Source organism: Seriola dumerili, unplaced genomic scaffold, assembly GCF_002260705.1.
Source record: "Seriola dumerili isolate Sdu_G_001 unplaced genomic scaffold, Sdu_1.0 BDQW01001661.1, whole genome shotgun sequence".
In the NCBI taxonomy this organism is placed as follows: Eukaryota; Metazoa; Chordata; class Actinopteri; order Carangiformes; family Carangidae; genus Seriola; species Seriola dumerili.
In genome coordinates, this window is record NW_019175916.1 from 614993 (window position 1) to 638540 (window position 23548).

The 23548-nt window shown below is 39.7% G+C and overlaps 3 protein-coding genes across 5 annotated transcripts in view; 2 read left to right on the forward strand and 1 right to left on the reverse strand.

Moving 5' to 3' along the window:
• LOC111238807 (FH1/FH2 domain-containing protein 3-like) overlaps nt 1-10489 on the forward strand; it is a 100248-nt gene extending 89759 nt beyond the window's left edge. Inside the window, exons 17-25 of the mRNA XM_022768494.1 lie at nt 214-372; nt 1130-1312; nt 1953-2072; nt 3071-3232; nt 3350-3540; nt 3758-3950; nt 6226-6421; nt 7026-7187; nt 7424-10489. Of these exons, the coding sequence (XP_022624215.1) occupies nt 214-372; nt 1130-1312; nt 1953-2072; nt 3071-3232; nt 3350-3540; nt 3758-3950; nt 6226-6421; nt 7026-7187; nt 7424-7506 (1449 nt within the window). The 3' untranslated portion in view covers nt 7507-10489. The remainder of the gene's footprint in view (nt 1-213; nt 373-1129; nt 1313-1952; nt 2073-3070; nt 3233-3349; nt 3541-3757; nt 3951-6225; nt 6422-7025; nt 7188-7423) is intronic.
• On the reverse strand, nt 10181-18611 carry LOC111238777 (retinoic acid receptor RXR-beta-A-like). Of its 3 annotated transcripts, none has more exons than XM_022768454.1 (12): nt 18449-18611; nt 16935-17128; nt 16472-16625; nt 16025-16204; nt 15599-15652; nt 14227-14387; nt 13899-14028; nt 12581-12707; nt 12414-12455; nt 12198-12289; nt 11990-12095; nt 10181-11840 (listed from the first exon to the last, which is right to left on the reverse strand). In XM_022768454.1, the coding sequence occupies exons 2-12, from the start codon at nt 17073-17075 to the stop codon at nt 11693-11695; spliced, it is 1335 nt and encodes a 444-aa protein (XP_022624175.1). In that variant the 5' UTR covers nt 17076-17128; nt 18449-18611; the 3' UTR covers nt 10181-11692. The 3 variants fall into 3 exon arrangements, with proteins under 3 accessions (XP_022624175.1, XP_022624176.1, XP_022624177.1); XM_022768455.1 differs by lacking the exon at nt 18449-18611 and adding an exon at nt 18211-18284; XM_022768456.1 differs by lacking the exon at nt 15599-15652 and having other exon boundaries at nt 18449-18609.
• A 1443-nt stretch (nt 18612-20054) lies between these two features.
• Nucleotides 20055-23328, forward strand: LOC111238791 (C-type mannose receptor 2-like). The gene is made up of 5 exons (XM_022768474.1): nt 20055-20233; nt 20446-20802; nt 20899-21237; nt 21393-21806; nt 21909-23328. Exons 1-5 carry the CDS (start codon nt 20164-20166, stop codon nt 22268-22270), a joined length of 1542 nt encoding a protein of 513 aa, XP_022624195.1. The 5' UTR covers nt 20055-20163; the 3' UTR covers nt 22271-23328.
• The last annotated feature ends 220 nt before the right edge of the window (nt 23329-23548 follow it).

A 23548-nucleotide genomic window follows, 5' to 3' on the forward strand; every position in this document is an offset into this window, starting at 1 on the left:
AGAAAAGCGACTCTATTATGGGGAACAGAACAGGAGATGCTCTTTGTCACATTTCCATTTTATGAAAAATGGCTCAAAAGTCAGGTGTGTTTTTACACATATTTTGTGTAGTGCATCTTTAAGCCATTAAGAGCCGTTTCCACTGCTCGAGACACATGATCTAACATGCAAAGCTTAACCTTGATTTCTGATGGCATTTTGTATCTCTTATAGAAAGCAGCTGTTGATGGCAAGCGACAAGAAATCATAGTCCTGGATTCAAAACGAAGCAACGCTATAAACATTGGCTTGACTGTCTTACCTCCTCCACGCACAATCAAGACTGCTATCCTCAACTTCGATGAGTACGCACTAAACAAAGAGGGCATTGAGGTAAGCATTTTATTTAAAGGGATTCTGTCTCAGGACACATGCTATACATTTGAATTTGCGCTTTACGAGCACCGTCTAGTGCAGTCATATAAAATAAAAGCCATTCAAGCTCACTGGGTCCAAAATAAACATGGCTTTCTTGAATGATATTTACCCAGCACACCAAAATACACTGGTGGATTTCCCCAAACAAGAGAGATTTAACTCATCTAGATGGGATTGCCCACAATGTTGACATATCATGTGATTTTTCTGGCTGCATGGCTGGATTTTCGGTTGATCTCATGTAATTAATCATAGTGATGATTAAAGGTTAGCTCCACGTGCATATTTTCAGCTCGTTTTAAAAACCATACCATAGACTTTTGAAGGACTTCACATCAGCAGATAATGATGGATGTTGCATCCCTCTGGTATTATATAACCTGCAGTTTTCAGAGCTTCTCCTTGACTTCGTTTTCAGCAGAGAGGAGTATTTCTCTCCACCTTTTGTCTCTGGAGGTATTTTCAGCCAGACAACAAAAGCGAGGTTGAAAGTTCAGATGTCACAAGTTTGTGGGAAAGCTGAAAACATCTTAGATAAACAGAGCTAGAAATGTCAGAGACAGTTTGTTTCCTCTCCATCTCTATGATTTACTCCCCGACATGTAAAAATCTTTGCACAGGCACTGAAAGGCTTTTGATATGCCTGATGAATGATCCTATGAGCCAGCTCCTTTTCCCCTCCCCTCCTCTAATTTCTTCCTTCGTCTCCAAGAAAATCCTGACAATGATCCCCACAGAGGAGGAGAAGCAGAGGATCCAGGAGGCTCAGCTGGTCAACCCTGATATTCCCCTGGGTAGCGCTGAACAGTTCCTTCTCACCCTCTCCTCCATCACCGAGCTGTCTGCTCGCCTGCAGCTGTGGGCATTCAAGATGGACTATGAGCTTATTGAGAAGGTCAGACACATTCCTGTTCACTCTAATCACATGCAGATACATCACACTTTAAAGGGGATTGGGGGTTATAAGTCAAAAGTCATTTTTTTAAACATTATAATACACATGCTATCATAAATTAAAGAAATTGTTTTAGGAAATACGCTTAGTTGTTTTCTTGCCAGGAGTTAGATAAGAAGATCGATAATACTGTCTGATCTGTATGTTAAATATGAAGCTACAGCCAGCAGCTGATTAGCTTAGCTAAGCATAAAGACTAGAAACAGGGGGAACCAGGTAGACTGGCTCTGTCCAAAGGTAACAAAATCAGCCTACCAGCACCATTAAATCTCACAAATTAACACATTATTCCTCAGTTTTTTAATTTGTATGGAAGAACTGTAAAAACATACAAACAAAGTGACTGTGGACATGGCAAGGCTAGCTGTTTCCCCTTGTCTCTGGCTTTTAAGCTAAGCTGAGCTAACTGGCTGCTGGCTGACAGTCTATCTAAAAAGCAAATAAGCATACTGAGCTATTCCTTTTAAATGTTTATGTTTTTATCAACTTGCTGTACATCATTATCAGAGGAGAAGAAGAACAGAATTAACAGGTGAGGATCAGTAATGTCCTTCTTCACTGTATTTTCATACTGTTTTAGGAGGTGGCAGAGCCTCTGCAGGACCTGAAGGAAGGGATGGATCAGCTAGAGAAAAACAGGACACTCCGCTACATCTTGACCACACTGCTGGCCATTGGAAATTTCCTCAATGGCACCAATGTGAGTAGCCCTCAAACCATATATGGCTTTAAGGTTCCTCTTTTCTTCACTTTCCCTCCCTCTGTGTCTTTCACCCGCTTCCTCCATTTCCTCCCGCGCTCCTCCTCCTCCGCCAACTCCCCCGCAAACATATTTATTTGGCAGGGATAACAGTGGACTCTGTGTGCAGAAGAATGTGCTGCCTGACTGTCTGCAGCAGACACTGTCCTTCTACAGTAAAAATGCTCATCAAGGATTCTGCTGAACCTGGCTCTGTCTGTCTGTCTGTCTGTCTGTCTGTCTCTGTCTCTGTCTGTCTGTCTGTCTGTCTGTCTGTCTGAGAGCAAAAAGAGGAGGGAGGTTGTGTTGCGCGTTTGCTGGAAGTATGTGTCTGTCTGGCTGCTCGTGTGTGAACTTGCATCTGTGTCTCCGACTGTGTTTTTTTTTTTTTTTTTGGGGGGGGGGGGGGGGGTTTCTGGTCTCACTTTGTGTTTTTGTGTTTCTGCAGCCTTGCGTGTGCTTTTGTGTGCATGCATCTGTGTGTAAGTCTACGTATGAGTGAACGTCTGGGATATGAGAGCCAAACATGCAAAAGGGAAACATAAGTCATCAACATCAAAACAAGTAGTTCCCGTAAATAATGGCTGCATTTATATTTTGCAGTAAGCCATTTAAAACTGGCATAAGAACAAGGGAGATCCTGTCAGGATTATGTCTTTCAGGATACGTTCAGCCTTTTGTCTTTGTTTTTTTTTTTAGCTTTGCTGTGGTGAGCAGAGCAATCGGTCGGGACTGAAGTAGATTGTGGTTTCTGATAATCACAGCCTAATGAATCTACATATCTACTCAGCGCACACCATTGAGCCCTTTTTTTTTTTTCCTTTTTTTTTTTTTGACTGCACCAAAAAGGAAATTCACTGCAATTTGGCCCTCGAGTAGGGGCTCTTGATTTCTAATTTCAGACATGTTGTTTCCGTCCCACATTCTGAGTGTGTTGCTGTGTATTCATGCATCTTTAGGCTAAGGGCTTTGAGCTGAGCTACTTGGAGAAAGTCCCAGAGGTGAAGGACACGGTTCATAAGCAGTCTCTGCTGCACCACGCCTGCTCCATCGTGGTTGAGAAGTTTCCAGACAGCACTGACCTCTATTCTGAGATAGGAGCTGTCACCCGCTTGACAAAGGTGAGCCTCGCGTACTTCTCAGAAACTCTTTAAACAGGATCAGTTTGTGCTTTTATACGCACTATAAATAGCAGTGATTGCAAATGAAGAGTCCTCTGTCTGCGATCTTGTTGCCAGGTGGACTTTGACCAGCTTCAAGACAATCTGGCCCAGATGGAGCGAAAGTGCAAAGCATCATGGGATCACCTCAAGGTCATTGCGAAACATGAGATGAAACCAGCGTTGAAACAGAAAATGTCCGACTTCCTCAAAGACTGTGCAGAGAGAATTATTATTCTGAAGATTGTACATCGAAGAATTATCAACAGGTATATTCAGGTGTAGAGCAAATGCCTCCACGCTAAATTAGATTACATTTTTCTTGCATCTTCTTACAAATATTTTCACTTGTATTTATGACAGTTTCAGTGTCCATTTTTAGTGTTTATTCAAGGGGATTTTCGTTACTTTTTGAAGCATGTTTAAACATCCTTTCCACCAGAGGATCTCTGTCCAGTGACGTGATGTTTCTCTACACATCTGCAGGTTTCATGCCTTTCTGCTGTTCCTGGGCCATCCGATATACGCGGTACGTGAGGTCAGCATTCATCGCTTTAGCAAGATCCTGAGTGAATTTGCCCTGGAGTATCGCACCACGAGAGAGCGTGTGCTGCAACAGAAACAGAAGAGGGCCAACCACCGAGAGAGGAACAAGACCAGGGGAAAAATGATAACAGATGTAAGTGGTCTTCACCACGAGCAACAGTCACATGTACACTCTCCATTTCCTGATCCTCGTCTTTGTTTAGTTAGTATTTTCTCAATTCTTTGAAACAATATGAACAATCCCTTGACACTGGTTATATTCTTAATCTGGTTAAAGCACCAAACATGGCCATTTGTGACAGACACAGCATAGATTCGTAATGACATCAGCATAGTTCCTCAGTCCTCACATGTATAGGTTACTGTAACAACAATCAGTGAGTTGTTTTTAGTGTATCCCATTCTGTAGCTGCAGCAGTCTAAGAAAGGCCAGACCAAATACCTCCCTGCATGATTAAAATCCCTTAAACCCAGAGGAGTCAGCTGGTCAGAGTGGACTCCACAGCGAGCCTTGGCAGGGGCCCCTCAGTCTTCAAAGGGACTCTAATTCAATCACTGTGTGAAAATTCAAACCCTTGGATGTCCCTGAAGGAGAAATAACAAGACCCACACCTTAGCCACACTCTTACAAAGGTGTTCAGTCAAATATGCTCTCTTGTACCATGGCTTGTATGTATCTGTAGTTTTTTTATGTTAAAAAAAGGGGGAGAGGGGGGTACCCTTATTCACTTTCTTGCCAAGAGCTAGATGAAAAGAGTGATACAAAACTGTCATCTGTTCAAAAAGATGCTGGAATCAGTGGCCTGCACCCGCCTGCAGGCTGGGAAAGGTAGTCTGGTTATGTCCAAAAGTACCAAAATCTGACAACCAGTAACCCCACGTAAAACCACAAATTGTTGTTTTCAATGTAATTTAATTTTAATTTTGTATTTTTTTTTTTTTTGTACCAATAAAACAAGATATAATGTGTTAATTAATATGCTTTAAGGGTGGCTAGATGTTTTTAGCTCCTTTCCCATTGTTAAGCTACAAGCTAAGCTAACTGGCTGCTGGGTCAAGCTAGTTCACACCTGGTGTCTACATGCGTCTCCACACACTATATCCAAACAGACATGTATGTGTGCATGTCTTTAGCCAGTCTGACAGCCTGGTCCATTGTCGTTTTGTCTGTTATGTGTGTGAGAGAGAGAGAGAGAGAGAGAGAGAGCTGGGAAAGGAAGGGCTAGGTGAATCAATGCAACTCTCACAGCTCTAGAATGAAATTTTGGGTTTTATCTTTTTGAAATGGTTAAATATTTTTGGTTCACTATAAAACTGTGTTGGGACTAATCACACTACGTCAGAGGACATCAGTAGAGCAGGCCCTTCAATGTGGCCCAGGACGCATGTGTGTTCCCACTGCTTAAAGAATGTGTCCACATGTGGCCCAGACCACCTCCATATGCGTTTCGAGTGATCCGATCTCAAATGTGTCTCTGGACTTAGAGCTGTGTATTTGTGATCAGATCGCCCGAGGTCTGAACAGGGCCTAGTGGTATCTATCTCCTTATCTAGGTCCCAGTATAAAAGCAAATGAGTGTATTTAACAAAATGTTGATCTATTCCTTTAACATTTATAAACCAAGGACTATATGCTTTTTTATGTGTCAGTGTGTATATACTGTATGTAGTCTTAAGTTTATCCAGCTGAACACTGTTTCCTGAAAGATTTTCACTTGATAGCAGCAGTATACTGTATCTGCAACACACCTTAATGCTTTTTTTTTCCATTTCCTTCATCTCTGTAGAGTGAGGATGACGATGATAGTGAGGTATGGGGGAGTAACTTTGTGTGAAAACAAGTGCATGTGAACTATCTGTGGTGACTAACATTCAACCAGGTCATGCTGTCGCACCTTGGACAATAACTGCCGTATTCTTGAGGATTAACAAAGGACGAGTCATTGGTAAGACTGACAGGTTCCATGTGTGTGTGACTCCACATGAATGAGGAAGTTTGATGGTGATGACAGGGAGAAAAAAAGAGGCGGTTGCATGATGTTGGCTGAAGTGTTGAGTGAACATCTCTAGGAGTCACAGATACTTCCTGGTAGAAAATAATTGACCTCAGGAGGACTCAAAGCTGAACTCTTGAACCTGGCATGTCTGCATTTTTGCAAGAAACAGTCATAGTGAAAAAAGGGGATTCTGACTTTTTTGTTTGTCGCAAAATAAATGTGTATGTGGAACTTGTGACTCTGTTCTTGCAGTTGACTGGAAAGTGCTGTTTAACAAGTTTTATATTCACATCTTTTCCTCACAGTTCCTCCTAAATACTAAATTTACCAGAGCATGGAGCTGAGTTTAACCATCTCCTACCAATAAAATATCAGCTATTGTAATCCTGTGTCCCCCTCCCTCCCCTGCAGAGTGGTAAATTTGGCAGCGCCCCATCAGATGCACAGGAGAGCCAGCCTCAGGGTATCCAGTATGCTGAAGATGCAGCTGAACATGAGAACATGAAGGCCGTGCTGAAGAGCAGCCTGCATGGCGGGGAGAGTGGGACGTCCACGGTGCCGGGCCTCCGTACACGCACCAGAGCTGGCAGCACCAGAGGTCACTCTCGTAAACATGTTATACTGTTACAGCCCCTACATCGCTTTTATATGAATATCACCATCCATTCAATACACTGAGACATGCACTGGTATTTATAGTCATGGTAGCAGCAGGACACTGCCATGGCAATGTCTGTCTGTCAGGCTGTCCAACACTTTGGTCCAGACTGAAATATCTCAACGAGGTTGTGACAGATAGCCCTGAAATTTTGTACCGGGATTCATGATCCCCAGAGGATGAATCCTAATAACTTTGGTGATCCACAGACAAGTAACACAAGAGGTTTGAGTGAAATGTCTTGACAACCATTGGATGGATTGACTTCCACATGCTCACCTCCCTCTGAATTGTAATAATTTTGGTGATACTAAAACTTTTCCTCTAGTGTCATTATCAGATCAAATATTTAATTTGTCCTATATTTTTTTGTTTGACTAAATTCTCGCACTGTACAAAATACCCCAGCTGTACTATATTACACTTGCTTAAAATCAGCATGTCAGCATTGTCATTGTAAGTATGTTAGCATGCTGCCGTAGGCACTTAGCTCAAAGCACCTCTGCGCTTACAGCTACAGCTTATTCTTATCCATTCTGATCTTATTGTTTAGGGCGTATTCCCCCATGGTGCTCTGGCAGTGACGACCCAGTGAACTGCACAGACGACACAGCTGATGAGATCATGGAGAGGATTGTCAGGTCAGCCACTCAGGGGCCCAGCCAGCGGACTCAACCTCGAGAGAGGAGACGATCTCGAGCCAACCGAAAATCATGTGAGTGACATCATCTGGACAAGTGGTATGATTTATTAACATGCACAGCAGAGTGCGATCAGCTTTATGTGCAAACACTACAGCCATCTGTGAAATGGATTGAACTGCACTAACCTGTATCAAAATGCTAGACAAATAAAGTTTGATTGATTGATATAGAAACATAAAAAGCTCTTATTTATCAGAATATGCCATTCTCTCACCACTTGCCCTTATTTTTCTTCCTGTCTGCACAGTGAGAAGGACACTGAAGAATGGTTTGACAACAGAGGAGGCCAATGCTCTCGGTTTGTCCAGTGGTTCAGAGATGCAGGTATGAGCTGGGCCTGGATCCCACCGGACATTAAGACGTCTGGAAGCCCTTTCACTGCCCCCTCCAACCCACTGCACTCCAACTTGGCACTAAAATCCCCCGCTAGCTTTGATGAGTTGATCTCATCTTTATGCGTTTGGTTTACATAGGCTTGACGCAAGTGCTTCCTGAAGAAAGTGGATAAAAAGCTGAACACGATTTTATTCATGAACTGCAGGGCCAGAGAGAGCAGAAACAGAGCGCTGCATTCAAACCACTAAGCTTTGCTGTTGCTGGATAAACATCGATGATCTGCATTCACAAGGCTTAATCACCATCATCCTTCGAACCTGACATTGCTCACAAATACCTGCGCAAAAGCGTATTTTTTAAGGCCAAAGGTATCGAAAGTTGGCAGTGCATATGCTTCAATCTCAGTGGCCTTGACTGAATCAAGAGGGCAAGAGGTGTGGTACAGACACTAAACTCCACTAACTGTGTTTGCTTTGGTTTAGTGTCAGCCCTGCAGCTTTAGTGACAAATTGAAGTGAAAGACATTTCATCTATTGTATAGATGGTTTTGTGCAGAGGGTTATTCTGTTATATACTACTGTGGTAGTTTTGTGTTTCTATTCATTTTGCTCAAGAAGGTGCTCAAATAAGGAACAATTGCACTGGATGTAAAAGTTGGGTATCAATGGAATGTGAAATCCTTGACACTGATGAACCACTCTGACATCTGAATCTGAAAATATACTCAACAGTTTTACCAGCAATTTAACAGTAGCACAGTTTTTAATGTTTAATCCAAGTCGACAGGTTCAAAGCAAGTGTGCATTAGTTTACTGGGTACGAACAAATTTATCAGAGAGACAGTGCAACTATTTTTAAAGACCACGAGGAGAAAGAGAATGTTAATGTGGTTAAGACTGGTAATACCACTAGTTTCAGACTAATGCTCATCACGCAAACATTTTTAGCTTAAGTAAACCTAGACAAGTTGTATCATGTGACCTATTCTCACCAATGGACTGAACAGTTGGGGACAGCTTGAGGAAGGCGGGCACAATGTTACAGGTGTGCGATCTTCGTAAGAGTTATGTAGTTTTATTTTGTAGAAACTATGAGCTGCACATTTCAGAGTGCCTTTCAGAGACAGTTATTTATTATGACGTTTTCAGGGACATATAAAATCAAGAAAATGTTACTACAAATGTGCGGTCTGTAAGGGGCGAGAGGATCATATTGCAATCATTTGTGAGCTGTGATTTATTTTCACCCAGTGTTTTTAAACTTGTCTTGGCTAAGCTTTCAGTTTTTTTTTTTTCCCACGTTATATCTTGGATCAAATAGTTTGTTATGAAGCTTTAAAATATTAATAACAATTTAGGGATTGGTTATGCACATTAGCTGTATCCTGTTGCCTTACTGTAGAATACGGGCTTGCGTTGTTCCACTTTAGTCGAGATCTAGGTAAAATATAACAATTAAAAGTAGATCAGACCAAATTAACGTGTAGTTCAACTGGCATCACTGGAGATCTCGGTTTGTCATTTTCAAGACACATAAAGTATTCCTTCATTATTTAACTATGAATGTGAACATCAGGGGTTACATGATAATTAGTAATATGGACGCACATAAAATATCCATAATTTATCTACTTTAAAACATGTAAATCTGTAATGAACTGAATAAGAAGGAGCCCGCAGTTTAACCTTTTTGATTATGTGGGTATGCTTTTGAACTATTGATGAGCTCACTGTGCTTTTGATTAATTTAGAATGGCCTTGGCTACACTATAACAGCATAATTTAAATCTATCCAATCGCAAATTTTCACTGTGATGGAAACATAGCCATTGAGAGAAACAAGATTCTAGAGCAACATCATGCTAAAGCTACGTAAAACCACACCAGCAGTACGTTTTTGTTTTGTTTGTTTTATTTAGAATTTACTGAAAACTATTCAGCACCTTAGACTCAATGTGTAGCATGCAACTTAGAACTGAAGTTACGAGGGAAGAGCTCATCGTTTCCCGGATTGTACTGACTTTTGTCAAAAACAAGACACAATAGATGTGTAAAGTAATATAGGGGGAATGCTGTAAAATGATGTACATGTCATGACAATGTCTTTATGTTCTTCTGTTTTTTTTTTTTTTGCTCTATGTGTAGAATAGTGTATTATAGACTAAAAAAGCAGTATTATTCTAAATATAATTTAAACAAACCAAGCCATGCATGGTTTAAAAAGGTGTCACTTCTGCTTGATACAAAGGGAGGTTCACTTTGGTTCTCAGAGCTGTAGGGTTTGTGTGCGTGTTATTAAAACTTTTTACTTCACAGACTGATCATATTTACCAGCTACTCCTGTGGAATCCCTTAGAAGCCTTTGATTTCATTGCACTCAACATTTTCCTCTTTTCATTTAACATTAGCCCACCACACACATTGCTGCCTGTGCCATAACATCACTGTGGAACTTGGACACAAGCGCTATACAACCAAGGCTTCTATTGCGTCTATGTGCCCACAGCAAAAACTATGTAACAACTACAATAAAAAGGCTCATTAAAACATTGTTTCTTTTAATCTTCTTTCAGATGTGTTGTTTTGGCTTAGAATCTGGGTTTCCTCCAGGAAGAAGTTAACTTCACATTTAACTATTTCAGAGAAGAAAAATCAAACCAAAAAAAGAAAAAACTTAAGCCTCTTTATTTTTAGTCCACACAACCCATGCTTCAAGTCACTTTATGTTCAAGAGCATACAGAGGTCGATGACAAGCTTAACAATACAGCTCATCTGGTGTTCACACATGGCCATCATACAGACCTCATTTGGTCTTGTTTAAAATTCCTATGTCCACAGGTGTTATGGAGCTAAATGTGATTATGGTTTGCTTTTAATAAATTGCAGAGACATTACAATGAACAAGACAGCTACCTAAAAAAGGGGGGAAGTAGGAAATACAACTGAGCATCAAAAAAAGGAAAAAAAAAAAAAAAAATTAGCTGAAACAGTCTCAGCAAATCCAGTGCAACCCAAGACACGTTCTGCTTTATACTAGCTGAAAACTAAAAACAAGGGCACATCATAAGAATTAAATAATTTGTATCTCCTGATCATAATTCAAATTTATCAATATACATTTTCCCTGAACAATTACTTTTGCACAGTACCTTAGAATTGTATAGATAAATTACAAAATGGAGTATTCCCTTTCCACCAGACATGATTTACTTTGTAAAACCCCTGAAAGACTGACAGGCAGAAAGCTCTTTTGCATTTTACATTTTATATTGCTACATTTTCAACAAAGATTAACAAAGGGATTTTCATTTTTGCATATTTTCTTAGGTTTGTGGTTTGGTGTGCGTCTGCACCAACAATGTCAAATTATCTATAGCACCAAAAGACAAACACCTGACCATTTTGGATGCCAGGTGTTTATTAAAAGTATGGTTTAGAAATATTACATAGCAAGTATGCAGTGCAGTCTAATCGTTAACCACAAAGTGATAAGATTTATAAAATGGCAAAGAAGTAAACAACACTACCTGTATATTATCAGATACAAAGCTGATCCTCATTCAACATCGACAAGTCCAAACTGACAATTTCAATCACTGACTTGTCGTCTATCCCAGGGTCACTGTTGGGATTTTATATTCTGCAATGGATACAAGTAAATTCAGAGCTGCTGTTGGACACAGTTACCGGTGACTGTATGGTACAATAATACACTTTTAGATCTGATCTGAATTAGAAATTATAAAAAGAAGACGACAGCCTTAACGCATACTCACGATTCAGGTTGCCTTCCTTTTAAAAAACAGGGTTTAGGGATCGGTTCAGCTGGAGAAACAACTGAAGCTTAATGTTTGAGGTGTCTAAAAAGCTTATATAAAAATGTGTACCCAAATTATATCTATTCCTGTGAGGGAAATATGTAAATGTTTACATTTTTAAAAATACTTTTTTAAACCGTAGTTACTCATGAAGTTATTTCAACTTATAGCACCAGCTTGTAGATCATGCCAAGCCTTGGGTTTGGTCTTAAGAGCAAATCTGTGCTGCACTAAAAAAGTGTAACCCAGACAGCAGTGAGACAAATTGACAAATCTTCAAAGAACTTAAAGTGCCACTCCAGTCCCACTCCAGCTTCCCAGACTTCAGCTATCTGAACCTAACCACAGTACGCATTTCCTATCTAAGACAACTGATGGGGAGCTTCAAGCATTTCCATGAGGAAAGTGTCAATAGGTGTGTCACCAATCAGCTTGAAGAAGAAAAGATGCTCCAAGCACTTCAAGCCAATGGATCGCAGTGCTGGCAGTCGAAGAAGGAGCTTAGCAAACCTGCAGGGAGGAAATAGGATAAAATTTATGTTTGAGAAGGTAAACAATGCTCCAGAGATGTTTAACTTTGACATTCTACACCGCAAAACAATGCAGTACAGTAAAAAAAATAAAACTTTGTCATGTTTGTTGCATCTCAAGACATTTACCTTCCCTGCTGCTCTGGGTATTTCTGTTTGCAGTAGGCTTCCAATGATGCATAGACCTTTTCTCTCAGGAGCTCCACCTCACTGGTGTTGGAGAGCCCTTTAGCATCTGCAGGAAAATAACATTTTCATTAGGGGCAAGACACTACTCTGTAAGAAAAAAATTTAATCTTAATTATTTATATTATCAGCTTCTTGCACTGTCAAGCACCTGGGTTGAAGAGGACGATAGCTCGGAGACAACCCAGCTCTGTTTTGTCCATTTGCATATCTCTCATTTTATTGACGAGCTCGGTAAGAACCCTAAATAATGACAAGCAATGCAAAGATTTTTTGAAAAAGGTTTTAGAGTGTAAAATACAAAGACCATAATGAGAAAATTACACTTATTTTACTGACTTAATGACATTAATAAACATAAAATTACCTGTCAAATATGGCGCCGACCTCTGCACTCTGCACACTCTCCCTGTGTTAGATATTAACAATTATTATGCAGATACTATGCATATGTAAAACATTAGCCAAAAGCATTACATTTAGTTGAAATTTAAATGCAAGTTTGCTGGAAATTTTTTGTCTCGATCAATGTACCTGTCAAAAATGGCTCCAACTCCTGCACTGTGTGCACTGTCGCGTTGCAGCTCAGAGGCCAGGAGAACTCCATCCTTCAAGGCAATGGAGCGATGGGAGAACGAGGCAATGAGGAGCTCATTCCATCCTGACAAATGAAATACAATAAAACACAAGTAAGTCATGACAGCATTTCCTCCCAAGCATTTTAATTGTTCTTAAGGTGAAATTACCCTTACAATGAAAAGCTGTTGTAAAGAAAACTCTTTCCTTCCTCAGGTTGAAACCAGTTGTACGACTATGCTCGACTCATCCAGCAGCACCTTTTGCAAACTTCCTGCCTTCCCTTTAGACTTATTTCCATTGGGTCCTGACCCAGTGCGTCATTGCAACACACTTCTAATTAAACTAAAATTATTATTGCCAGTTGTCCCTTTGAACAGAAAAAAACAAAACACTTGGGACATCACCAAACACGTAATAACAGGGACCTAGCAACAGTGACTGCAACAATGTCCTCCCATCAGGTGACTCTGCCAATGTGTCTACCAAACTTGTTGTAGATTATCCCTGTGTGAGGCTACTGTAGTTTAAGTATCTAGGCTCACACTCTGTATCCCTCACCTGCCTATGTTTTTGTACACAGTTGTGTTTCAAAAACAATTGGACAAAAATCTTCCTCAATTCCTGAAATGTATGTCCAAATATATATTATTGTGCATCATTTAATATATATTGTTATTTAAATATCCAAGGCAAAAAGCACCTTACAGGCTTTTTTTGGCTCTGCTGGCAAATCAGGAAAAAAAAATCAAGAAAACAGTTCACAGTACTATCTTAGATAGCAATGTAATTGTATAATACAGCTTTACACATGAAAATAGACAATTTCAGCAAATATCCTTGGCCTTGTTATTCTTTCAGAAGTCTAATTTGTAATAATGCAACGTTCACAATCTTCCACACTGAAACTTGCATCAGACCTAATGTGGATCTGATACCTGTGTTCTTGGTAGGTCTTGCAAAAGCAAACCATTTCAATATGACTTCGGTAACACGACTACCTTTCTTTGGCTTCAGTGGCCATTACTCAAGTTTGTTGTTGCAGTAAAGGTCAGATGTCTCCAAGGAAATGGCTACAGCCTACGTTAATGCTGCTGGCATTTGAGTGACAACAGAGGAAGCACTATTCTCATTTTTTAATTTTAGGCATTGTTCACATTTCACATTGTTCAAAAACTAAAGTAAAGTTCTTTAAGTTAAGTTTGTTGTTTTTTGTGTTGATTTTGAAGGTACAGTTCCACGTGGATCATTAATGACTGTAGGTTCTCAATCATACCTGCACGCAGAAGGATGACCTGGTCATCAAGGGGCAGTTCAGAGAAATGAGGGATTCTCTTTGCCCACTCCACCAAGGCAAACAGCTGTTTGTCTGCAGTCTGACAGATGTTGGTAACTGCATCATGGGGCTGGAATCAAACAATACAACAACATGACTATTTGGTTATATATCTAAACCAAATACTTTCAATTATTACAACTTGAAAGCACATGTTTAATCAAGTTATCTTAGAAAATTGAGCCCAAACTCATTGTGCTGCCATGAAAAACACGACTGACACATTTATTTATATAAATCTACTGATTGCCTTGTTCCAACCACTCACAGAGTTGCCTGCAGAGCCTCCGTCAGAATGAAGCTCAGTCTTCAGCTCCACTGCCGTCTCTGCCTCCAAGATCTTCTCCACAGGCATCTCCTCATTCACTCCAACACTGAACTCCAGCTCTCCTTCACGCTCTCGGTTCCTCTGGCGCTCCTCCTGGACCGCTGCATCAGACAAAACGTAAGGAAACAGCGATGGTGGGAGAAAAGGAATGAGATGATGGCTAACACTGAATAATGACAAGACTCTGCTGCATTGAGAAAGTCCTGTTTCCAATTCAGTGCTGTCTTCAAAAAATGGATAATGGATAATGACAAGACTCTGCTGCATTGAGAAAGTCCTGTTTCCAATTCAGTGCTGTCTTCAAAAAATTGAATCATGTCAGGAACAGCAAAAATGAATTTCGAAAGCACTGTAGTCTACTCAGAATTCTGTTAACTCTAAATGGCAATTTCTACTGTACATTGCTAAAGACCTGATTTTAATTCAGGGTGTTAAGAAACTTACTTTAAAATGTTTCTCAATGCATTGTTGCACATAGCGATTTTGGATTTCCAACTTTTTCTACTGTGCACTCTACATAATTAGTATCCATCATGACAAAAGTCTGATGAATTTACTTCCATTATCAACAGAAGTACAGTAACTGGAAGGTTGGAGTTACATGCAAGACTTTGTTATCAACATGCCCTTGATTTAGCTTACATGCATTAGCTTTATGTTTTACAAAAGAATACTAAATTGTTAAAGACAGAATAACAATGCATCTAAAAATCTGTCATTTTTCCCACCCCTACTAAAATGGCAGCATTATTCCAGAGTGGTGCTGTCCTAACAAACACAAAGCACCTTGAGGACAACTGAAGAGCCAAGCGACTAGTATGTGAAGTTCATTAAAACTAAACAGTGGTGAAAAATCGAGCCTGTGCTGTCAACAGCAACCCAAAAGGACACTGATCTCAAACTGATCTACCCATCTCACTGGTAAATCAGACACTCTGACAAAAGTGCAGCCATAAGAAACTGACATGGGAAGGTGATTTAACTGGTGATGAAACAGAAAGACAAAATCTTCAGCTAAATGAAGGCCTTCACTAGAATATGATCCATTACTTTATTTGCTGCTTCAACACCGATCCACTCCATCAGATTTTATACACAGGTACAAAGAACTACGGCTGGCTAACTGCTTATTTTATAAAATTATAAAATCACCACAAGTCAATATACCAAAGCGATCCACGCTCATTCACATTTCTGGGTACACTGTCACCCACAAATCTTCCAGAGAACAAATTTTTCATGCCTAACACATTAGGTCTAATTCTCTAAGTAACATTAAAAATACAGCATCTTTAACATTTTATTGCCATACTCATCCATCCCTCATCCTTTCCATCTTCTTTTATCCACTTTATATGTTTGATCACTATTGAAAGATGGAGAAAGGGTAGAATAGGAGAAAATGAAGGGAAGAGATGGAAAGGGGTTAGTTATATAAACCAGCCCCAATATACCGTACTCTACCCTTTAACACATCTAATCAAGCATCCACCCTCACCTATACCAGAAAACTGAACTCATCAACAAATAATCAATTTAGTTGGGCTTCCTTTAGAATAATTAATTGTTCTAGGAAATCTAATTGCCTGCCAATATTTAAATCATTGTAGAAATCGCAGATATATGTCCCCTTTGTGTATATGCATGTAAGACAACTCACAACAAAACGTGTGACTAAACCGTCAATAACCAAAGGTCCTCAGTATGAACCTCTAATATAACCCTGTTTCTTGCATACCTTCCCTCTTCATGCCCATGGCCAGGCACTTCTGGTAACGGCAGTACTGGCAGCGATTGCGCTGGCGTTTGTCAACCAGGCACTCTTTGTTATCCCTGCAGGTGTAGCTCAGATCTTTGCGCACAGTTCGTTTGAAGAAACCTTTGCAACCCTCACAGCTATACACTCCATAGTGTTTGCCTGTAAATTGCAGAAGTAAAAAGAAAAAGGTAAAAGTTAGAGGCCAATGAGAAGATCAAACATAGCCAATCCAAGTGAAGGCAACAGTCTGACAAACATTTTTTTATTTTCATTAGGAACAGTAACTGACAATTTGTTACACTGTTGAGGAAACAAAGTCAAAAAAATCAGACAGTAAAGGATCAACCACACTAAAATTGACATAGAATAAAAGTCTCCAGCTGATGTTTCATTTCTGCTAATCTTGCTCTTACTGCACTCACTCACCAGAAGAGCGGTCTCCACAGATGACACACAGACGTTTCTGAGACAACATTATTCCAGGGCTGTGAGCTGGCATGGGCCTCAGGCCAAATGGAGGTTTGATATCCTCTGAGCTGCTGATCGAGTGCATCCCTGATATGGGTGCTGAGGAGGAGATCTGGATACACAGTGCAACCAAATAAAACATTTAAACACTGTAATGCCATTGGTTAATTATATGCTCTGTTAGTTTGACTATTTAGTCACCTTTTTCAATACTGGTAAAAAAAATATATATATATCTGACATCAGTGTGTCCAGTCGTGTGCATACAACAGTTTCTGCCAACTAATAAAAGTGCTATTAACCACACTATATATTATAAGAAATTGCATTGCAATGTACCCTAAACTAACATATATACTCTCTGCCCCATTTAAACAAATGCCAGTACCCTACAGATAAAACAGTTTTGGCTTTCATTTACCTGACTGTTGCTGATGGGTCCAAATCCCAGAGAGGGTGAGACCACTGGGGAGTTAAGAGAGGGACTGATAACTGAGAAAGGAGAACCCAAGATGTTGGTGGGGCTGTTGGAGGCTGAACTATTGGGCTGCTGTGAGGACATGGCTAGTAAGCAACCCAGTGGAGAGGATGATGTCCCGTCTGAAGGATATTTATCTGAGGGTGACATAAAAGATAATGATTAGTTGAATGATACCTGTCTTTAACTGTAACTGGCTGTACTTCTACATTGCAAGTAGAACTGAAACAATTACTGATCTATGGTCAACTAGTTTGATACTTGATTAATTGTTATTTTTCAACCAGAGCTGCCAATCATTCTCTGGTTCAAGCCTCTCAAATGAGAGGATTTGCTGCTTAATTCTGTTTTACACAATTAAAGATTAAATATCTTTGAATTCTGGACTGCTGGTCATAAAAATACCTATACATATGACATACCAACTTCCAATTTGAGAAACTAAGGTTGGAAAATTTCACTCTTCTCTAACATTTTATAGACCAATCGAACCACCAAGACAAAAATCGTGAGTTGCAGGACACAGTGACTGCGACTTTCAAATTTTCGAACAGCTTATGTTAGCAAAGTTTCCTATTAAACCAAAACCCTAAATAAACCTGACTCGTGCTGTCACACAAATAGAGTGATTAGATGGACGAATGTGATTGGAACCACAGCATTTATAAGATGAACTGAAGCCCAAAATCAAAATTGTTCTACAACGTTCGCCCTAATCAAATTGGGTAAATGAAAGGGAAAATACACTAAGAGTTAACAACGTTTTGTGTGTTTTGAGTGAGAATCTTTATTCAAACTGAGCAAACCATGAAGTAATTTAAAATTTGCTTATATTAGTCGGTATTTTATAATGTTAACTGACTCCTGATGGAATCGCAATAACGTTACACGTTTGCTAAATGTTGCTAACGATACGTAATAACGTTGACATTAACGTTACTCTGTAATGTTGCGGTTAAATAAATGTTAATCACAAACAGATGTACCAGTATCTTTAACTATTTCCGTGAATTTACACCGGCATTGTATATTATTGGCCAAAACACATAAATAATGCCCTACGTTTGCTTTTGCCGTTTGCTAGCTAGCTAGCTTGCTACAAATCCATAAACGTTCGAAAGACCCTGGCTAGGTAACATTAGCTAGCATTAGCTGGTTTCCATACGTCTGACTGTTACTGCATTTTATAGCGTTTCGTAAAACAAAGATTTAAACAAACCCAGTTAGACTTCAAAATGTGGAGCTTGATAACTCGACAGTGGACGAACCACTTGAATAAATTCGCACAACTAGCGCTATGTTCAGCAGGTAGCCAAGATTAGCTGGTTGGCTGCAGTTACGGCTAACGTAGCTAATATTGCTAACGTTAGCCTAATGCACGGCTCAGGGTGATAATCTGGAGAAGCAGTTATTGACAAAATAACTAATCGAGTCGTTTGAGGGTGGGAATTACTTACCAGACACACCTTCGACGCATTGTTGAAAACCACCTCACTGTACTTATTGTGATCAGACAAGCGCCAGACAACAGGCCGACACTCAGATCCAGTTTACTTCAACTTGACGCTGTTGTTGTTTACAGGCCATGGTGGCTCAGTGCCAGCATCCCTCGAGCCAAAATGTCTCATGGGACCACCCATAACAGCACTGTCATATGACACTCCTGCAGTAGATGTTCAGCTCGATGTACTATTTAAACACACCAATTTTTGTTCTCATAATATTCCCAAAGATTAGAGCATTTGTAATAAAACTATGTTATACAATTTCTGATTTATTACAAATTTATCACCACACATTGTTCTAAGATTGAGTAAATGAGCCTCCAACAAAGCCTACACATTCACACAGAACATCAAGCTGGTCAATGCCCCAAACACTGTCAAAACAGGGAATCACTGATGCATTCAAGAGTAAGTAATGGAAAATGACTCACACAACACATTTGCATGTACTCGGACAAACTGAAGGTACCCTACCAGACAATCAAATGTGTATAGTTGATTGTCTGATTATGATGAGGTGTGGTAATCTAAAATTAAAGTGTGATATAAATGCTATAAATGCTGTGTGATTTTTAGGTGTCCTTATTATGGCACAGTTGATCTAATCTGAACAATTTTTGGACAGCCACTCCTACAAAAAGTGGTTGAAGGAGGGGCATACACAGTATTGCACAACATGTTCTTGCTCCAGTTGTTCAGTAATATTTTCCACTATCTAAAATATTTAACACGATGTTCTGTTTTGAAGTTCATCCTCAAGCTCCCTTGTTCTCCAGAGTGGAGACTGAGTTGCACTTGTGTAGGAGTTGTAATTAGTTGCAACACTTTTTTAACCCTAGGATACAGAAGTGACCTGCAATTTCTTTTAAGCTGCATTTACTTTTTTTTCTTTTTACATGGTTAAATTGTTTAAACTACTAATTTGGTCACCAAAGTTAAAAAGCTGTTTCTGAGAAAAACTCTGTCTGTGTAAACTCACACAGGAGCTGCCCTAAGTTAGATGCAGCCCCCGAAAACATAACATTTTCCAGTAAACAGGCTACTCCAGACCCCAAATATCACAATATTGATTTTTCTTTTCTGATTGATTTACCCACTGAGATGTTTTGAATTCTTAAATATTTGTTACAGTATCTCTGGATTTATCTTCAATATATAGAACAGGGGAGGGAAACATGGGGAAGTGATTTATATTTTTTACTGTTATCAAAACAAGACTTGCTCTTCTTCATTCTTGAACAACCACACTGGATAAAATGTCAAAGACTAATTTTCATTGTAATCTGCTGACATTGCAAAATGATGTCAAAATTGTGGATTGTTCATTTGTCAGCAGATTTAAAAAGTTTTTCACTTGTTATCCTTGTATTTCATGGCAGGTGTAGCTGTTCTCATATTCTCTCTCTCTCATATGCTCTCATTTCATCTCAACAAACCAGAAAGCCATGCGCTGTGCAAGACAAAAAGAAACTTGAAAGACTGCTTCGTCTATAGTTGCTCCTGAAGAGGTGTCTCTTAACAAGCCAGGTGGCATTCTTACTACAAACACTGTGCTGCTCAAAGCTGCTATATGGTACCATTTATTAGGACCAATACCTGGTCACAACAAAACTATAAATTTACCAATAGATCTCTTTTTTTTGTTGCATTTTGTTTACCTGTTTCCTATGATCATGACTGAAAACAGATTCATTGTGAAGAAAAGGAGTCCAATTCTGTATCTGATTTTTATCTCAGGTATGTACATGAATTTTTTTCAACTGTTGTTGGATACTCATAGCTACATGTAGACACCAATCTTTTGAGTATGTGAAGAAAGGTTACTTTTTAGAATATAAAAAAATTCCACGTTATGGTTAGAGATTTTCAATGGATACATGAATACTTGTTACTTGTTACTGCTGTTATTACACCTGCTGTGACTGAACAGACAACCTGTACTTCCACAGGATTCTTCGCAGTGGGATCTTCAGACTTTCACCTTGTTGATATTTCAAACACCTATAAAGAGGCGAAGAGCTATTGCAGAGAGATATACACAGATTTAGCAACAGTTCGGAGCACAGCAGATATGAATAATCTGATCAATTTAGTTTCAACAAATACCACTGCCAGAGCCTGGATAGGACTGGAGATTGGAGATGTGTGGATGTGGCACTGGTCTTGGCCTGATGAAAAACTGGATTTTTTAAACTGGAAGGCAGGAGAACCGCGAAAAAAGAATCAAGATGCTTGTGCAGCAATGGATCGACACGGCGAGTGGTTTGAGAGTGACTGTGGAATCAAAAGAGGTTTTGTTTGTCATGGTAAGTAAAATGACAACATTGCTGTAAAAGTTATTTCACACGGCACAGAACCTCACTATACTTATGTAATAAAATATGAAACTATTGGACTTACAGGAAATGGTGAAACAAGTGGACACATTTTTGTTGATGACACCAAATCATGGAGGGACGCTCAGAATCACTGCAGGGGCTTATCGTCTGATCTGGTTAGCATACACTCAGCAGAAGAGAATGAGGCAGTACATAATGTGTCTGTGTCACAAAATGTGTGGATTGGCCTCTTCAAAGATCCCTGGAAGTGGTCAGATGGGAGCAACTCATCATTCCGTTTCTGGAAACCCCATCAGCCTAACTACCTTGAAGATCAGAAATGTGTTGCAGCTGTATTCAAAGATAAAGGGCAGTGGAATGACCTGAAATGTGGTGGCAAATGCAAATTTGTTTGTCATGGGGGTAAGTCGGTGCTCTTGTGGCAAAGTCAGCACAGTGATGTTGTAGAATTTGCAGAAAGTTCTATTTTAATGTTTTGTAACCTTATGCAACGGACAACAGAGCTACATCCATCACTGTCTTCCTCTCAGTGTCTATTTCATTATTGACTCTTACAGAAAGGAAATCAACTTCAACAACCCAGGCGACCTTTACAACAGATCAACTGCCAACAAACATGACAGCTATTCTGAATACGTCATCTCAAGGGATCATAGCAACATTTAATTTCACTGTGGCTGCTTCCAAACAGCCAAACACTACTAATGTTACCACTGAAGTGGAAACAACTGCCACTGAACTAACAACACCAAATACCACAGGTGTTGTATACAGTACCTCAGTCACTGAGCTCAACAATGCCACTGCAGAGATGTCAACTGTGACAGCTACACAGCTACCTCCAGCAACTACTGTGCAAGTAACCACAGATGGTATTTCTGCATTAACAACACTGGTGGAGACTTCAGCCCAGAACACAACGCAGCTTTCAACTCCAATGTCCACTGAAAACACCCAAAGTTTGCCTCCGGGTATGTTTAAAATTGTCATGTGCCTATGTGTTTATTTTAGATAAATTTACATTATACATTATGGATTTCAGTAATGTTCCTCTTTCTGTTTTCTTCCATTAGGAAATCTGATACTGGTCCAGCAAAACATGACATGGATTGAAGCTATGAGTTACTGCAGGGAGCACCATATTGACCTTATCCATATTTCCTCTAAAGACATTCAAGAGAAGGTGGCTGAAAAGACAAAGAACGCCACTTCAACCCATGTTTGGCTCGGCCTGCGCTACACCTGTAACTTCAATTTTTGGTTCTGGACTAGTTCGACGACCGGCTGTTACCAGAACTGGGCTCCCGGACAAGGATCTGAAGGGAAATATGACTGTGGTGTTACAGGTGCCATTGAGGCCACTGGGAGGCAGCAGTGGGTAGGCTTGCCTGAGACAGAAAAACTGAATTTCATCTGCTATGCATGTGCTGGATGAGTATTAAGGGCCAGTGACACTTAAGATGACAAAGATACTGCAGTTTTAATTATGCTGTGTGAAGAAATAACACATTTGTTCTGGCTGTACAACTATTTTTGCAGTTGATGATTTAACTTTCAGAACCATGTGTCTGACAATTGTAACATTAAGCCAGTGGACCTTGACAAAATGGTTATTTTAATGTTCTCGTATGACGTCATACTTCTACCTTTGTTGAAATACAGCTGCCTTCTCTATTGTTGAGATTGAATTTCATTAAATATGAGAACCTCATGTGGTGTGTAGGCGTGCACATTCACAGTCATGGGCAGCACGAGTAATGTGAGAACACTGATCTTCTCTATGCTTTTCACTTGGGGGTTACTATTTGCATGTTGACCCCCTGGGTTGGGCCCCAAGATTGTCTTTTTTAGACCACCAGAGTATGGCCCAGATCCAGACTGCCTGCTGCCCTCACTGACCTGACCTTCACTAGTAGCCACATGGAAGGCAGAGCTCAGACACTCACCTTCCTGTCTGCACCCTTGAGGTACACAGACCATCTGTAACCATGGGTGAATGATACATTTTTCAGTGATTAAAATTGTACTTCATCAGTTTCAAATAAATGCATCTGTGAATACACAGTTTGTTAGCTGTTAGCTAGTTTTGGACCTTCATTTTTTCACTTCTAACAACACAGTACAAAAGTCCTTCCTTTTTTGAAATAATGACTGCAGATACATGTTTGAAGGAGCGTTTATTGTCAGTTGGTACATGTTAAAGTTTATGTTCTTTGAGGTGGAAAAACAAGGAACTGTGTGAAGAGCAACAACACTGGAAATACGCTGTGCTTAATAGTGTAAGTCATTATAACTGCTGTCAGGTAAAACTTTTGATACTGGATGCACACTGGAGTCCTTAAAGTTTAAACTGAAAATAAAATTGTATGTGTCTAAATCCCAACATATACTGATATTCCTGTTTGGAAAGAAGAGACTGTAATATTTTTTCACCACTTTCATTATTATCCAGATGTGAGCATGCTACTTGTGATAGTTTAATCAGTATATGATTATGTGCATCATTGAATTAAATAATCCTATATAACTACTGAATACTGGTACGTATAGTTTGTAATCCAGTGCTGCATTCTGATAACTGCTTTTGCATCCACAATGAGGGCCTTGTCACTTTTCAATTACCACGGACCATTACACATGAGTGTGTCATAGCTTAGTTTCTCACTGAATAGGCATTGGTCAGTGAGCCTCCCATCAGTTCAATGTTAATGTC

What these genes read in the sequence shown, in the direction of transcription:
- LOC111238777 (XM_022768454.1), bottom strand. Translation starts at nt 17,075, where the DNA reads ATGTCCTCACAGCAGCCCAATAGTTCAGCCTCCAACAGCCCCACCAAC. An exon ending in GACCCATCAGCAACAGTCAG is followed by an intron (nt 16,626 to 16,934) that starts GTAAATGAAAGC and finishes CTGTGTATCCAG; the next exon opens with ATCTCCTCCTCAGCACCCAT. An exon ending in AAAGGATGAGGGATGGATGA is followed by an intron (nt 14,388 to 15,598) that starts GTATGGCAATAA and finishes TGTCTGATGCAG; the next exon opens with CGGTCCAGGAGGAGCGCCAG.
- LOC111238791 (XM_022768474.1), top strand. Translation starts at nt 20,164, where the DNA reads ATGATCATGACTGAAAACAGATTCATTGTGAAGAAAAGGAGTCCAATT. An exon ending in AAGAGGTTTTGTTTGTCATG is followed by an intron (nt 20,803 to 20,898) that starts GTAAGTAAAATG and finishes TTGGACTTACAG; the next exon opens with GAAATGGTGAAACAAGTGGA. An exon ending in CACCCAAAGTTTGCCTCCGG is followed by an intron (nt 21,807 to 21,908) that starts GTATGTTTAAAA and finishes TTCTTCCATTAG; the next exon opens with GAAATCTGATACTGGTCCAG.